Source organism: Lissotriton vulgaris, chromosome 7, assembly GCF_964263255.1.
Source record: "Lissotriton vulgaris chromosome 7, aLisVul1.2, whole genome shotgun sequence".
Lineage (NCBI taxonomy): Eukaryota > Metazoa > Chordata > Amphibia > Caudata > Salamandridae > Lissotriton > Lissotriton vulgaris.
Window position 1 is genome coordinate 122,538,498 of NC_141695.1, and position 15,471 is coordinate 122,553,968.

General features: G+C 45.4%; 1 protein-coding gene across 1 annotated transcript in view; it reads right to left on the reverse strand.

Moving 5' to 3' along the window:
* Nucleotides 1-757: 757 nt before the first annotated feature.
* LOC147700976 (ly6/PLAUR domain-containing protein 5-like) overlaps nucleotides 758-15,471 on the reverse strand; it is a 68,021-nt gene continuing 53,307 nt past the window's right edge. Inside the window, exons 4-5 of the mRNA XM_086929809.1 lie at nucleotides 3,434-3,571; nucleotides 758-2,228 (exon numbers count right to left, since the gene is read on the reverse strand). Coding sequence (XP_086785935.1) covers nucleotides 1,975-2,228; nucleotides 3,434-3,571 — 392 coding nt within the window. The 3' untranslated portion in view covers nucleotides 758-1,974. The remainder of the gene's footprint in view (nucleotides 2,229-3,433; nucleotides 3,572-15,471) is intronic.

Here is a 15,471-nt window from a genome sequence, read left to right on the forward strand (position 1 = left end):
TTATACTACATAAAGCATAGTCAACAAGCTGTCCATTAGTGCACAATGCCATGGCACATAAGGGAGTGGTCATTGTCTAAAAACTGGTAATGATTTCAACAAGTTGGTAATGAGTGCACAATGTCAATTTTCTGCGTCAGGGAATGATCACAGCTAACAAGCTGACAATAAGGTCATAATGCCATTGTACTTCAGGGAGAGATAGTCAACAAGCCGGCAATCATGTCAACAAGTTTGGTAATGAGTGCACAATGTCATGCTGCCTCTTCAGGAAGTGGTCACAGCCAGCAAGCTGGCAGTGTGTGCACAATGTTGTGCTGCTGCATCTTTGTGTGACTCGCCATCCGCTGTGCTAGTCTAGGAGTTGACATTTGTTCTTACGGCTCAGTCGGTTACCTCCTCCTGGCATCGGCACCTATAGTTGTAGGATTCTGTGTAAATCACTGCATCTCACAGGGCTGATGTAAAACACAAACACATCTTATGAAAAAAAACCTCTGCTGTTTAGTGCTTCTGCATTTGTTTGTTCCCCCTGCTTGGCCCATCCTGTTTTTGCTTTTTTTGTAGTCTGGTTTCAACCAGTTTCCGGTGTCAACACCACTCTGTGTAGAACACCTCCTGTTTGAAGTGCTCCTATTCCAATATAAATATTCTCTGTAAAGTGCCCCAATGCTCCCTGTGGTAGAATCAGGCTACACAAAATGTCTAAAATTATTTATCTCTCAATCCTTTCCAAATGTAAATGAAATACTATACATAAAGTGAGAACTGCATTTGCATTTTAATGAAAACCTAAAACAACAGACGCCTTCAATGGGCTGATTCACGATGTGAACAAAGTATTTGAAATAAAGAAGAAATAGCAGGAACAGAGATGTATCTTAATGACCTATAGTGAGTTTAACTGCCTGTGGTGAGCCGGACGCCTCTTTTTCCCCGGCATCCGTATTGGAATACGTAGGATACAGGCAATACATCCATAACTCTGGTCAGACAGCAGATGCCACTTCACACTTTGTTTTCAAGTTTTTTTTCATTTCTTGCCAACTTCCTGAAGAATATGGGCCTCATTTACGAAGCTGTGCGTCACTTTTACGCCGCCGGTGCGTCACCTTTTGTGACGCACCAGTGGCGTACAAAATGCGCCTTGTTGCGCCATATTTACAAAGTGACGCATCTAGGGAGATTTCACTGTGTCACATTTAGGACGCTGTTGCGTCAAAATCTTGCAGCTGCCTCACAGCAGGCGTAAGACTGATGCAGGCCCTTTCACATTGGGCTTGCCCCATGTGAAAGGACGCATTGCTGGAGTTGCGTCACTTTTGTGACACACTCCAGCAATGCGTTACTTTTGCACTTACAGATACGTCAGAAATACTGACTTATCTGTAACTCCTTGTGACATGATGCGCCATACATTAAATATGACGCATCAGGAATGTCGCAAGGAGTGCGCACTGAGAAGTGACGCATCGTTGCTTTCACGCAGCGATGCGTCATTTCTCAAATAGAGGCCCTATGTTTTTTTCTTTTTTAAACTGCGTAAAAGTCATGCGTTGAATTTGTCAGATAAAAAGATGAAAATTCTATGTTGTGCGGCATATTTCCCGAAAATATGTTGGACGATTGTATCTACATGCAATCTAGTTAGCAATCCAAAATTTGGTGAAGTTTAAAGAGGCCACCTGGGGAATGATGTAACAATTCTCAAAACCCCTGGAGACGTCATCAAACAACGTAACACTTTGGAATGCTTATTGTAGCAATGCCGGAGTGAAAAACAACTTTCAGAGTCAAGCTGTCATCAAACCAACCATTTTCCTACAGGTCTTCTAACTCCAGATCTGTGAATATTAGCCTTTTCACCTTAGTAATAATTCGCAATAGCTCCTCGAACAGACGCAAAGAAAGTAAGATATTTTTGTGTCCACTTTACAAGGTCTGACTGCAGTTTGTTCATTTGCTGTAAGCTTCTCACACCAAGATGGCCGCCAGCAGCAGTCCCAGCAGCAGGGGGATGTTGGCGAAGTCCATGGGGCTACCACTAATTGGTGGATGTGTGCTTGTTGGCGCTGTAGTGGGCAGGGGGACCCTGTTGCACAACTCCCCAGAACAGATGACGCGTTTGAGGTTGTACAGCACTTCGACGCGGCCAGGTATTACCAGCGTCTCGAAGGGGCCCCAGCGGCCGCAATCTTTGAAGAAAAGGGTCAGGAACTCTTCGTTACCTTGGGGGGAAACAGAAACAGCCATGAGGGATTCTGGACATGAAAGGTTGGCAGTGCACTGGCGCCTCCTGGAGGTGGAGAAATCATAGGTCACTGAGACTGCCTTAAAGAACTGTTGCATAACGTTTCGATACAATAAAGTGAACCATGAGGCAAAACGCCTCACCAGAACCCTGGAAAGTGAGAGACCAGCTTATCTTGAATCAAACAATGGGGCAAAAAAATAAAAAAATAAAAAGCCCTTTGTCTTTGCCGTGCTGCTGCACTTTCAGAGCACAGGAATCAACATATCTACAATGATATGTTGTATTCCTGTGCTCTCCCCTGCGCAGGCGCACAAACAGCTGCAATGCGCCGGCGCAGGCACCCTTACACCATGGTGCAAGGATGCCTGTGCCTTGGGGAGATTGTTTTTGTGCAGGAAGGGGCACCTTCCTGCACAAAGCACTACCTACAGGCATTTTCCTCTTTCAATGCGTGCTGTGGAATGCAGCAGGCATTGAAAGAGGAAAAAAACAAGGAGAAATTAATGCCTTTCTCCTCATTGAGCCTGGCTACGCCACCGTGGCGTAGCAAACTGACGCATTTCCAGTTTTCCGATTTATCGCAAATCTGGAAATGTGTCTGGTTCCATGGGTGTTGCATGGGAACACCCACAGGATTACCCATGGAACGCCCCTTTTGCTCAAAGTGCTGCGTGTAAAGGGGCCATATTTACAAGGACAGAAAAAGCCACGCAGGGTGGCTTTTCCTGTCCTTGTAAATATGGGGCAACAAAATGCTCTGTCAGTGCATCACAAAAAGTGACGTACTGGCGGCGCAAGGGGCTTGGAAATCTGCCCCAATGTGTTCAGTGAAGTTGGGATTAAAAATGTAAAAGTCTACACTGTTGTTGTTACTTCCTCACTTGCCTACAATCTCTGGGATTGACAATACATGTCTTGGGAGTTTGGCATATGAATGGCTGTTGCCCAAACCCACAGATATTTTAGAGATACAGGCCTATTGGAAAAGCTCTAGGTGTGTTTTGACAGGACAACTGCGAGTATTACTCACACAGTTGTAGAGGAGGCACCGGTGTGTAATGATGTGATGGAATGTGAAGGGGAGTTTTAGTGGAATGTGGAATGTGAAGGGAAGCTAGAATACATTTTGTCAGTCGATGAAGTTACATCCAGAAGCAGCTATCACACAGTGGTACTCACGCATCTGTATGGCCAGGTATCCCTCAGCACACTGGTCCCCGGAGCAGTTCATTATGGGCGCACGTTGGTTGGCGCACTGGTCTGCTGTGATGCCAAGACAGGTGTAGCACTGCACAGAGGTGTTCAGCGGGGAGGAATCTGCAACACACACAATGCTCCCATCAGACTCAGTCGCAGGGAGAGTCCTGGTTGAGTGGAGTTTGAAATTAAAGTTTTAGTTCTGTAACTTGGTGCACAATGTTCTCCCCCCTTGATGGTACCTGTCCAGGTAAATTCTCTTCATTCATATATTCTCTTTCACTGATTCTTTACATCAAGTTTCTTTAGTGTGAAGTTGAATAATAATAGACGTGTAACCTACCTTGCATAAAATAAACCAGTAATCAGTCAATCTTTTTGCCAGTGCTAAGCATTTAGAATAAAAATAACGTTCATAATCACAACAGACAACAGCAATATTCTCCAGAAAGAGAAAGAGACAAATTGCTGATTCCCAAGAAAAAACAATGGGGCCTATTAGCAACAACTTGCGATAATTATCGCAAACCGCGCCTAGTGTGATTTTTTTATTGCCTCCTATCGCTGGACTTTATCGCGGAGATAACGCAGTATTACCAAAGTTTATCTCCCCGGTGATAAAGAATCCAGTGGTAGCGGCGAATCCCATCTTTAACGTGAGATTTCCAGCGATAAAAATCCTATCGCTATAGAAAATCTCGCCAATAGGCAGGTGGAGACTTAGCCGTAGAATCCACCTCCCATTGACTAATATGGCTGAATCAGGTTTTTACCAGGTGTAAAATCCTGGCGCTAATCATGGTTAGCGCACGTTTTTTTATTGCGTCACGGGTATTGCTAATAGGCGACAGCTGTGTTAGCGACTGCTTTCAGTCGCTACCACTTTGGGTAAGCCCACTTTGCATGTCATTAGCGGTAAATATGGCTGACATGGAAACCGGGCCCCAAACCAGTCGCTATCGCCTGGAAGCTGTCGCTGTTAGCGACAGCTTGGTAATTGGCCGATAAAAAAATTGCTGGTTTATCGGCAAAAGTGCCACTAAAGTGGCGATCTGGCCCTTGCTAATATGCCCCAATGAGTTGAAAATGAAAACGAGGACGCGAGAAACTTGATTTGCGTAGCTTGGTCAGCATAACCAGAAGAGTTTCAGAAATACAAAGTGATGCCTCTTCATTTCGCTTCCTTTGAGTGTATCTCTACTCCAAGGGTTGCCAGGCAGTCTGCCACCGTAGCAGCCCGAGGGAATCAAGACACTGTACCCACCAGCATGTTTAATTTTGCAGTAAACTGTTCATTACCTACACGTCCCCTGTTCCAGGCATTACTAAGGGGGTGATTTATACAATGACAGATGTAATTTACTCTGGCGGGGTGATTGAGTAAATTACTACGTCACCCTCACAGAGTAACCGCCCGCCAAATTTAGAAATGACCGTCAGTCATTGATGAAGCTTTGGCAGAGACCGCCATCACAGCGTTTACTGTCAATGTTTTTTTAAGTTTGACGCACAGCCCCATCAACATGACAAAGCAGCTGATCAACCGTATGTGTTTCTATTCTCAAAAAGAAAACCCAGAAAAAGAAATACCCCCCTCCCCATTCTTAGCTTTTTACTGCTCCTTACCACCACAGTTTTCCTGTTGGTGACAGGCAGTAAAAAATGGATATATATGTCTGCCCATCTATATAGGACAGGCAGACATACAGGCAATTCTATGCTGGCCCATACTCCATCGGCTACTGGAAAAGTTTAGCTTGACGGTCACAGTGTAGTCTCTGACATCGCCCAAGTATGGTCCGCATGCATCTAAATTTAGCAGGCGGACCATTATGTTGGCAGTAAGGGTGCTCAGTTGCCATTGTGACAGAGTTTGCTTACCGCCAATAGATAAGTCAGGCCCTAAGTTAGGTGAATTGTTTGTGTAAGAGGGGGGGCCCTGCCTGACTTGGATAAACCCTGGCAAGGAATAAACGTAAATGGCGTTGACCTATATCTCTATCTAAAGAATGACAATAATATATTCTTTCTATGTATTGTTTTTTTTATTGCTTGGTTAGCTGGGAGGAGGGGAACCGGGTGTTTTTGCGGGATCATCGATGCTCAAGCACTTCGCTATAACCCATGAGGTGGACACTATTGTGAAGGATACATAGACATCACAAATATCGATGTGAGGCGACTTCGATTCTGAGCATCTGGCAATTATGCGGGCAAGAGAGAATTACTAACCTCAAGAAATACGAATGCAGAATTTCACAATAGGAAAATAGTTAAAGAATTGTTCAGATTGGCCCGCACCGCATTATACCGCACTGGGATCTTCTGTCATAAGTGGGGACTCAAACCTTGCGTCACATCTTCTCTGTAGTAAAAGTAAACTAAGTTTGGAAATTAATACAGTTTCCAGTAATGTGAACGAAACACAGAATTCCTGACGAAGGCGCATGCCGAAACACGTTGAATGAATGGAATTGTGGTTTTGTACATTAATTTGAATTATTTTGATGTACCATGTATAATCTACATTTAATAATGTTTGTACAACAAAGTATTTATCAAATATTTATGCAAAAAGACAAATAGATATAAAAAAATTGTTGTTTGAAAGAATATTCATGAAAAAAGGATGCAATAAAAAAAACGTACATAGAAAGAATACATTATGTCATTCTTTAGATAGAGATATAGGTCAACACCATTTAGACAATTTTGAAAATGCACAGAACCCGGTGCTGAATTCCTCTTTTTTCTAAAAACCTAAGTGAGGTGAATACTGCCTCCAGAGACAGGAAACAAAACACCAATGCTTGAATAGTAAACCCCGCCCACCTTCAGAAGGGTGCTATAATATGAATAGCATTCCCAGCCTCTTGTTTATATTACCTGTTTTGCAGGATGACGACGTGGGAATGCAGAGATTTTTGATAGCCCCAAACTTCATCTTTGTTGCAGGGGGTTCTTCACCTACCGGGCTTCAAGGGGTGGGTGGACTTAGAGCCCACGAGGCAAGTGTGGGAAGAATTTAAAATGATTTCCAGATCAATTTTACACATAAGTGTGTTGTTTGTGCGTCACATACCTCTATAGTTTGCCTGGCCTACTGTCCTGGGCACATCATTGGGAGGTGATGATGTCCATTGGACATATTTTTCTCACTATATTGTGGTTTTGTGTGTTTTTGTGAAAGGAACACTGCTTTTTGAGCAACCATGCAAGTGTGAGAGAGGGGATATGTGTTTAAAGTTCTCTAGACTGGAGTGTAAATTCCCTTTCTCATAGGGCCCGATTCACAGAACTAAATTAAGACAAAATCCTAAACGTACTACTTTTGGTATTCACAGAAGTTAGGATGTTGTCTTAAGTTTGTCTTAAGACAGACTTAAGACAGACTTAAGTTAGGATTTTGTCTTAAGTCTGTCTTAAGTCTGTCTTAAGACAAACTTAAGACAAAATTCTAACTTCTGTGAATACCAAAAGTAGTAAGTTTAGGATTTTGTCTTAAGTTAGTTCTGTGAATCAGGCCCATAGACTTTTAGTGGGTGCATAAGCAGTGTAAAAAATTCTATGTTAGGAAGATGTTCCTTTTAGTATGAAGGCTTGTTGGCATGCGCGGTAGTCGGAGACCTTGCGCCTGATCATATTTTAATTTTAGGAAATTTCTTTGGCTTTTAAGGTGGTTGTTTATTGTTCTGAATGACTTGGTGTGTGCCTCGTAGTGGATGCGGTGAGTACTAACATTGGCAAACATTCTAGTAAGAGGAGTCACCTGTATCGTTTACTGTTTTCCCCTTCAAGATGTCCCCCACCCCTCTAAAATGATCAAGAGAATCCAAAGGGGAGGAAGAATATTATAGCATATGAAGCATTTGTGTGAGGCTGTTGCTGCTTGAAAATGGAAGAAAGGAGATTCAGCTAACAAAGAGTGTGTCGACCAGAGTAATTTATATTCAGACTTGTCTAGGTCAGAGAATAGTGAGAACTCTTTATTTCCCTGTGGATCAGAAGGGAAAATATGTTTCAATGGATCTATGCCCAATTTTCTGACTCATGTGAAGGAAATCATAGGGTTTTCCTGTAGAAGAGGCTCCTGGTTCATCTCAAGAAACTTTGGTAAGGCAACTCGACAAATCACTTAATGTTGGTGTGTCCATTCACCCATATGATTTTGATGTCATTATAATTGAAAGAAACTATCCAGAAAGAATAAATCTTCCAAGATTGATGCCAAGACTTTAACCTTTAGAGGTGATGGAGAACAAGGCTCTCTTCGTGTGGACACTCCAGTGCAAGCTAAGTAGGAAGATTGCCCATGGCAGAAGACAATATTTTAAAGAACCAGCAGAAAAGAAGTTGGATTTCATCCTTTAATATTAATTATTCTGGTTTCTATCTGTACCTTCAAGCAGTTATTTATGAAGCTTACACATTCAGTTTTTGTTAACTGATTTTAAGGCATTTCTCAAAGGTGTTCGGGAGGTCAGAAGTGTTCTGAATTATTGGAGGGTGTAGGGTATTCCCAAACGTTTTGCCTTTAACATCCTATGTTTGCTGATTTAGTTTTTAATGGCATTAGGCCTCTGTGCACTTTTGTGCCCTTTACCTCTGCTGACCAGTGCCAATGTGCGTACACTTTCTCCTTTAATCTAGGCCTGGGCAGAGTTTGTGGGGTTTTGCTACACGGGGCTCCATGAAGTGGCAAAAAACTCTGCTCGTCTCCACAAAGTTCCGCAAGTCGTGTAGTGAGGAAAGTTGCACCGCTTGCGCTGATGTTTAGCGCCGGGCATTTGACCCGCGGGATGTATGACGGTACCACGCGTACTTTTACAACGCGTACCGCTACCACGCTACTTTTACCACGCAAGTCGTTACAACGACTTGCGTGGAGGGGCGCTGGATAGTAAATTATTTAATTTACTATTCCAACTCCAGTCCCCGTGGACTCTAGGGAAAGGAGTTGGATAGTAAATTAAAGTATTTACTATCCTGGAGCGCCCCCCAGCGCATGTAGTTGTAACGACTTGCGTGGTAAAAGTAGCGTGGTAATGGTACCGCGTTGTAAAAAATGCGTGGTTACCGTTGTATACCGACCCGCGCTGTAAAAAGCACATAAGGCACCGTACACAGCACAAGAGGGTGCAGGTTCTTTCTCTCACTCGAGTAGGTGTTCTACTCGAGTGGAAGCTTCCTCAACACGAGCGGCAAGTTTCTCAACGTGAGTGGCAATGACCTGCCATGACTGCCAGCTTTGTGAAAACTCACCAGGATGAGCCATTTTTGAGTTGATAAAGGGCAGAATGTGACCAGAACCATGAAAAACACCTAATTTAGATGCCAGCACATGATGGTTTCACTACGGGACCCCCGTGAGGGGTGCCTTCACTAGATGGTGCACAAGACGAGCCGTGCTCACCAGGGATCATGTGTGTGGGGCAACTCGTGTAAATGTCTGAGCTCCAATATAGCACCAAGACCCTCTCTCTCTCTGGTCTCTGGAGGTGAGGCTATGCCCTTACTAACTTGTTCCTTTGCTTAGAATACATGCTTCAATCCAACTGGCACAGCGCCTCGAAGCACTTCTTTTCAAGTGGTGCGCTCTAGAAGGCCTCCGAAAATAATCGCCCAGACTTAAAATGCTTTTGTCAGGGCTTACTCACCAGCCTGCAGTGCCCGCCCTCCCCTGTCCTTGTGTATTCAAAGCTCAGCCTTGGAAAGCTGTGATTCATGATGGGTGATGCGAGGGGAGGGTATGCAGAGGGTGGCACTGGTTCAGAGAGGCTGAGCTAGGAGTGTGGTCTCCTGGTGGGAGGCTCGTGTAACTTCAACCTTACATGTGTGCACCCAGCGTCTCCTGCAGAGGGTCTGCTTGTGAAGGTGGCCCATAGAAGCCAACAGACCCTATCCCAGTGCCCTGGCATTGCCTCTGCTTCAGTGAAAAGGTAGAAAGGTAAGCTTGTTGCAAGAGTATTTATCTTTGACGTCAGTATTAATCATCAACAATTTTTTGTGGTGATGGCTGTAAGTGATGCCGATTCCAGCCGGCGATAAGTGATAATGCGCCGCACCGGGGCTAACACTCCATTGGACTGTGCCGGGACATTCTAAATACTCCTGGGCCTGTTAACCGGAGAACTATCTGTCTATGACAAAAGCCAGGCCTACAGCATATTTGTTTCTGCTTCCCAAATGGCCAGGGCTATTTTATTTGCAATCCTCATCCTTCAACTAGCCGTGCTCTCTCTGGCAGACATTTTGGAAGCTCGGCATGTTAACTTGCTAGGGAACCATGAAGACACCGCTTCAATATCTGCAAACTTTTCATAAAGCCTTTGAAATAACAAGCATTGGCTTAGCCAAATAGGTCTTGCCTTTGAAACCTTATAAGTGTTTGGTTATCCAGCACAATATCCTTGGTGCAACAACATCAACTGTTGCATGGCTTTTTTTTTAAACTCTTTATTCGCAACTGCACAGTATTATCATCATGATATCCTTGATTCTTATCACACAGTACAGTCTTTTCTCATTTTCTTCCCGACCAAGCAAGGCAATTATGTACAATTCCAGCATGTTTCAGATGTCGTATGGAATAAATACAGGAGTACAGTATATCTTATATATCCCCTATCTACATTTCTATGAAGACGCTTGTACGGTCATTGGTACCTTACACATTGTCGCTTCAACAAGTTTAATATTCAACAAACTAAAGGATCCAAACCCTGATCATCCCCCCTCCTCATAACACCCACCCTATCCCCATATGTCTCCTGCCCATGTGTAGTCCAAAATATAACACTCCGTCTCAGTGAACCAGACGTTCATAGCTTGTACTGAAGTTCACATAAACCACACCCGTTCACCAGCGGGCTTAAGTACGCCAATTTTGCACGCGTCTTCAGACCCTGTACTATTCTTCCATTTACACACCCTGCCTCTGCGATGGTGCCATCTCTATCTCCTCGACAGGGGCGGTGGGTGACATTTGAAAGTGGTGGGGCGCAATGTGATTTGCATACAGCACCGTAGCGATTACCCCCCCAAGAAACATTTGAAAAAAAAGAAGAAAAATCGTGCATTTTCAAGCAAATTTGAAAAAGCAGGAAGGTTAATAAAGCAATTGTGAAAGTGCAGTTATTACATTAATAGATGGCATAACATAGGTAGCTGCTTATTCAGTATAACCACAGAGCTTCATACATTCCGTCCTATTACGCTCAGGTGCTGAATTCAGACTATAAGACTTTCATGGAAATCTCAGCTCTAAGAGCACAGCTTACAGTCCTCTTATGAAACCGGCCTCCAGCTTACACCCAGCTCTACAGTCCTCTCACTAACCCGGCCTCCAGCTCACCCCCCCCCCCCAGCTCTACAGCCCTCTCGCTAACCCGGCCGGAAGAATTCCCCCACCTGAAATATTTTTCAACCCCCCCCCCCCCGAAATTTGGCTCTAGTTGCCCGCCTGCAGCTCACACAATCTCTCGATGCATGCCAAAAGACCCGATTCACGCAGGACAAAATCTCTATCTTTCCTGATCCTATGTATGTTGGTATGCATGCCTCCCTTCCCCAAGCTCTACTGCCCTCTCACGAACGCGGCCTCCAATCACACCAACCCTCCCTTCGACAGACGCACCATCACCACAATTTCCTCTCCGTTTATTTCCCACGCAGGGCTCACACTCACCAGCTTCTCACCACTCCTCACTCACCCACACAATTTCCTATATCTCATTCCGCAATATCATTCTTCACTCATTACATTTTCCTCATCCGTATCCTCCTGGCAACGTCCTCCGTCCGTCATCCCTGCTCCCACTACAATCCTCACAATATGGCTTCCTGCCTCCTCACAACACTGCCCTCACTCGCAACACTATCGCTTTACAAAACTTCCACACGACCCATTCTGCTTCACACCTTTATTGTTTAACAAATTATCTTTCACCCCAACCCCCGTGTACTTACTTTTCCCAACGCTTTCCCTCTTTAGTGGGCTTTCACCCTTCCAGCCGCAAACATTCCCACGCCAACTTTTGGCTCACCTGCTCTCCCCCTACATGCCACCGCACCTCAGTCCTCCCTCCCTTCTTGCCCCGCACACTGTCCGTCATTTCCGTACACCTGTGGCGGGGGCCTGTGTGGTTTACAGTGCATACATCTGCCTGCCTAGCATGGGCTGTAGTCCAATGACAGCCATGTTAATTATCTGCGCAGATTAACTGCTTCAGTCTGTTTTTCTGCTGCCGCTGGCATACTGTAGCTGACTGTTGATGAATTTGGTACATAACCACCGCCTCCAACTTTACTACACTCTTTATACACCAACAGCACACGATTTTTAATCTGCACAAATTCAGAAATGCTCTTTAATTGAGCAGCACATACAGCCAGCCTTATCAGAGCAGTCTGAACAGCTACGTTGAGTTGAATGCCAAGTATTCCATGCCAATGAATGGAAGCGCCTTCTCAGAAGTCCTCAGAGCACTACAGATCCCCGGTAATAACGAATATTCCTACCTTTACAGCTCCATTGGAGACTTCCCTGGCAACAGCGTTAAAAGTTCAGCCCCGTCCCAGGCCGTCCCAGGCCGGCGGCGGCTGCACTGAGTCCGGCTGGTGTCCAGGTCTAATTGCCCGGGCAGCTGTTGCTGATGTCATGTGAGCACGTGAAACCCGAGGTCCGGGCACCCTTCAGGTAGTGCGGCAGTCTCTCAAGTTTCCCATAGCCTCTCCCGAGGCTGTTCGTCAGGCAGGATATGCACACGCACCACCGGCTCGCTTACTGTATGTGCACACGTGCACACACAAACTTCGATTTTACATGAGGGCCCACAACATGCAGCCCGATGGACTCGCCGTTAGCGTGCATTGATGCAATGAACACCCTCTCACTGTATGAATCCCTGAATGCACAGTATCGTTGTTAGGCCTTAACAGCCTCTAGCCATACTCAATATTTCTGCAGAGATAAACTGTTGTACATTGCACAGATCCCGCCCTTTCGAAAAACGGCGCATATATGAGAGATATGAATCGCCTCCCACCCACGCCGTGCCCCCCTAGCCAATCCTGGTGCTGCATGCAGCGCCAGGATTGGCTGGTCCACCACATAACATCCATTATTGGATGAGCGGTGGACCAGCCAATCCTGGCGCTGCATGCAGCACCAGGATTGGCTAGGGGGGCACACTGTGTACTCGCCCTGGGCAGCCTTGTAAATCCGGCCCGGCTGAAGCCGCACCCCTGGCCCCTTGTCTATGCCCAAGTGTTATTCGCGCATCGGCGCATGCGCGGGCAAGTCTGTCCCCGGTATTCTTATGCGCACAGTGCTGGCCTGCTGCAGAAGCTGCTGTCACTCAAGCAGCTGAAGCAGACCAGCAGCCCCGCCCCCCACCCACGCCCTGCGCACTCCAGACCGCAGCCCGCACCGTTTGTGAAGATAAATAACAGAACACTAATTCATTAGTGTTCTGTTGACTTATGTTTATAGCTTAGCTGCAAACAGTGCCAATACCACAGTGCGTCCAGGGCTTAGTGGGGGTACGCCCCTACGCCCCAATGGACGCACCGCGGCTGCTCCTCGGGTACTAGCAGCATAGCCTCCCAGTCCTGCGCTATGGGATACTTCCTTTGTCCCCTCCCCTCCTCCTGTCTCAGCGCTGCACTCTCCGCCCTGCACCATTTCAAAATCTCAGACTGCCATACAGATATTCTCGGCGGTCTCTGTGAATTCCACCGCATCGTAATAACCCTTATCGCTAATAGCAGGGCCAGATCCAGGAATTTCAATTTAGCTTTTTGTTTTTTAGATCTTTTGCGGGATCCCACCAAACAATACAACGCATCCACTGGGACCGGAAGGGCAGTCACCTTACTCAGTGTCTGACAAATTCCCCCCCAGTAGTTATTCAGGGAGGGACATGCCCACAACATATGGAGAAAGTCAGCCTCATCCCCTTTACAGCGTGGACAGCAGTGGGGGGAGTCGGGAAACATTCTGTGTAACCTCTGTGGGGTGAGTTACGCTCTATGTAGCATCATGGCCTGTATAAATTTAACGTTCCTCGACACCCTTCGGGGATGCTCAAGAACTATCTGCCAGGCATTATCTGTCATTACCTCTACCGTGTCTTGTGTCCATGTGTCTCTGAGTGTAACGAGTGGGATCGTGGCGTGTTCCCTAATCCCCCAGTATAACCATCGTACCAGGTGGCCCCCGTCCCCATGTGGTATATCAAGTGGACCAGTTCATGTCTCGTGGGTGGAGGCCTCTGCGGAGCCCAGGTTCGTCGTATGTAGTGAGACACCGCAGCATGTAGCAGGTACAGTCGCTGGGGAGCCCCCGTGACTCGCAGGAATGAGTCATGATCCAGCAGTATGTCGTCCCCGAAGAAGGCTCCTACATCCTCCACTCTAGCCTCCGCAACTGTTGCATGGCTAAACACTTATAAGGTCCCAAAGGCGAGACCTATTGGCTATGCCAAGGATTGTTCTAGATTGGTTTTGGATTTTCCTTGTGTTCTGTTTTCACTTGATTACTGTTTGTGTACTACATAATTACTGAATAGATTGCATCTGCATTAATTCGGACTGCTTTTCTACCACGCTTCGAGAGAGTTAAGCAGAAGTTAATATATGGACTTCAGTGATTCACCCTGACATGGATTGTGGGCGTTGCTTGAGTAGGGTTTCACCCACTCAACCAACAACTCAATTTCTCATAAAGGACATGGAATGACAACCTGAGCTTCTCTCAAATGTTTCTTTAGATGCAGTTAGAGTCTCAAATTTTGCATATTGTGCTTCAGCATCATGACGGAATTTGTGTCTCAAGGAGTAAAATACTGATTTGGAGCAGAGACCAGCAGTGCTCAGCATGCCTTTTGAAGGAGTGCTAATTTTTGTAAAAAATGTGGAAGGGAAAACAAAAACAAAATCTTCAAAGAGAGATAGCATTCCTCCTCTTTTAGAAAATGTCAGTGCAAATCCTCAATTTCTTCCAAACGGAGATCTTAATTTGGGCAAATGGCTGGATGGGTACAGAGTAGGGCAATTCTTCAAGGTTCCAGCTGTAACGGTTTCCCAGGAAATATCATAAAAAACAGAAGCAGCACTCATGCAATAAAGATCTTCTTTTCTGACTGCCAGAATCCAAGAGTTAGGTGACCTACAGCCTGATTCATGAACGGGTCGTTTTGCGAGGCTCAAATAGCGAATCATAAGGAATCGCTATTTGAGACTCGCAAAACGGTATTCATGTAGGAATCGCAATATTAATTGCGATTCCCACTGATTCCTTATTTGCGATTAGCTAATTGCTAATCGCAAATAAGTAATAACTCCCCATGCATTCCTATGGGCCAAAAGGCCCATAGGAATGCATGGGGAGTAATTCCTCATTTGCGATTAGCAATTAGCTAATCGCAAATGAGATTGCGAGTACAAGGGTGCCAGGGGTGTCCAAAGGACACCCTGTAGCACCCCTGCAATGGAAATTAACACAGGTGTTGCACACACACATGTCCAAAGGACATGTGTGTGTGTAACATGCAACTCAGAAAAATGCATTTAAATGCATTTTTCTGAGTTTTCGCAATTTACCACGAGGTTTGACCTCGCGGTAAATTGCGGGCCGAAATTGCGATTTCGCAATCGGAAAATGGATGATGAATTACATTTAAGGAATCTCAAATAGAGATTCCTTAAATGTAATTCCTCGCAAATATGCGAATTAGCAAATAGCGATTTTTGCATTTGGGATGTTGAATCCCAAATGCAAAAATTGCACTCGCAAAGGGCCAGATTCTCAGAATCTGGCCCTTTGCGAGCCGATTTAGGCTTCATGAATTAGGCTGCTAGAGTTGCAGATGGGTGGGAGGATTCACCACTTTCTGGAGGAATAGAAAAGATCCACTTCAGGTGTTTGAATCTTGTGAAGAGAGGCTTCCAAATAGAGGGGTATAGGTACAAGAACTGCCGCTAATGAAAGTTAGTGTTAGTTAACGGCAGTTCTCTTA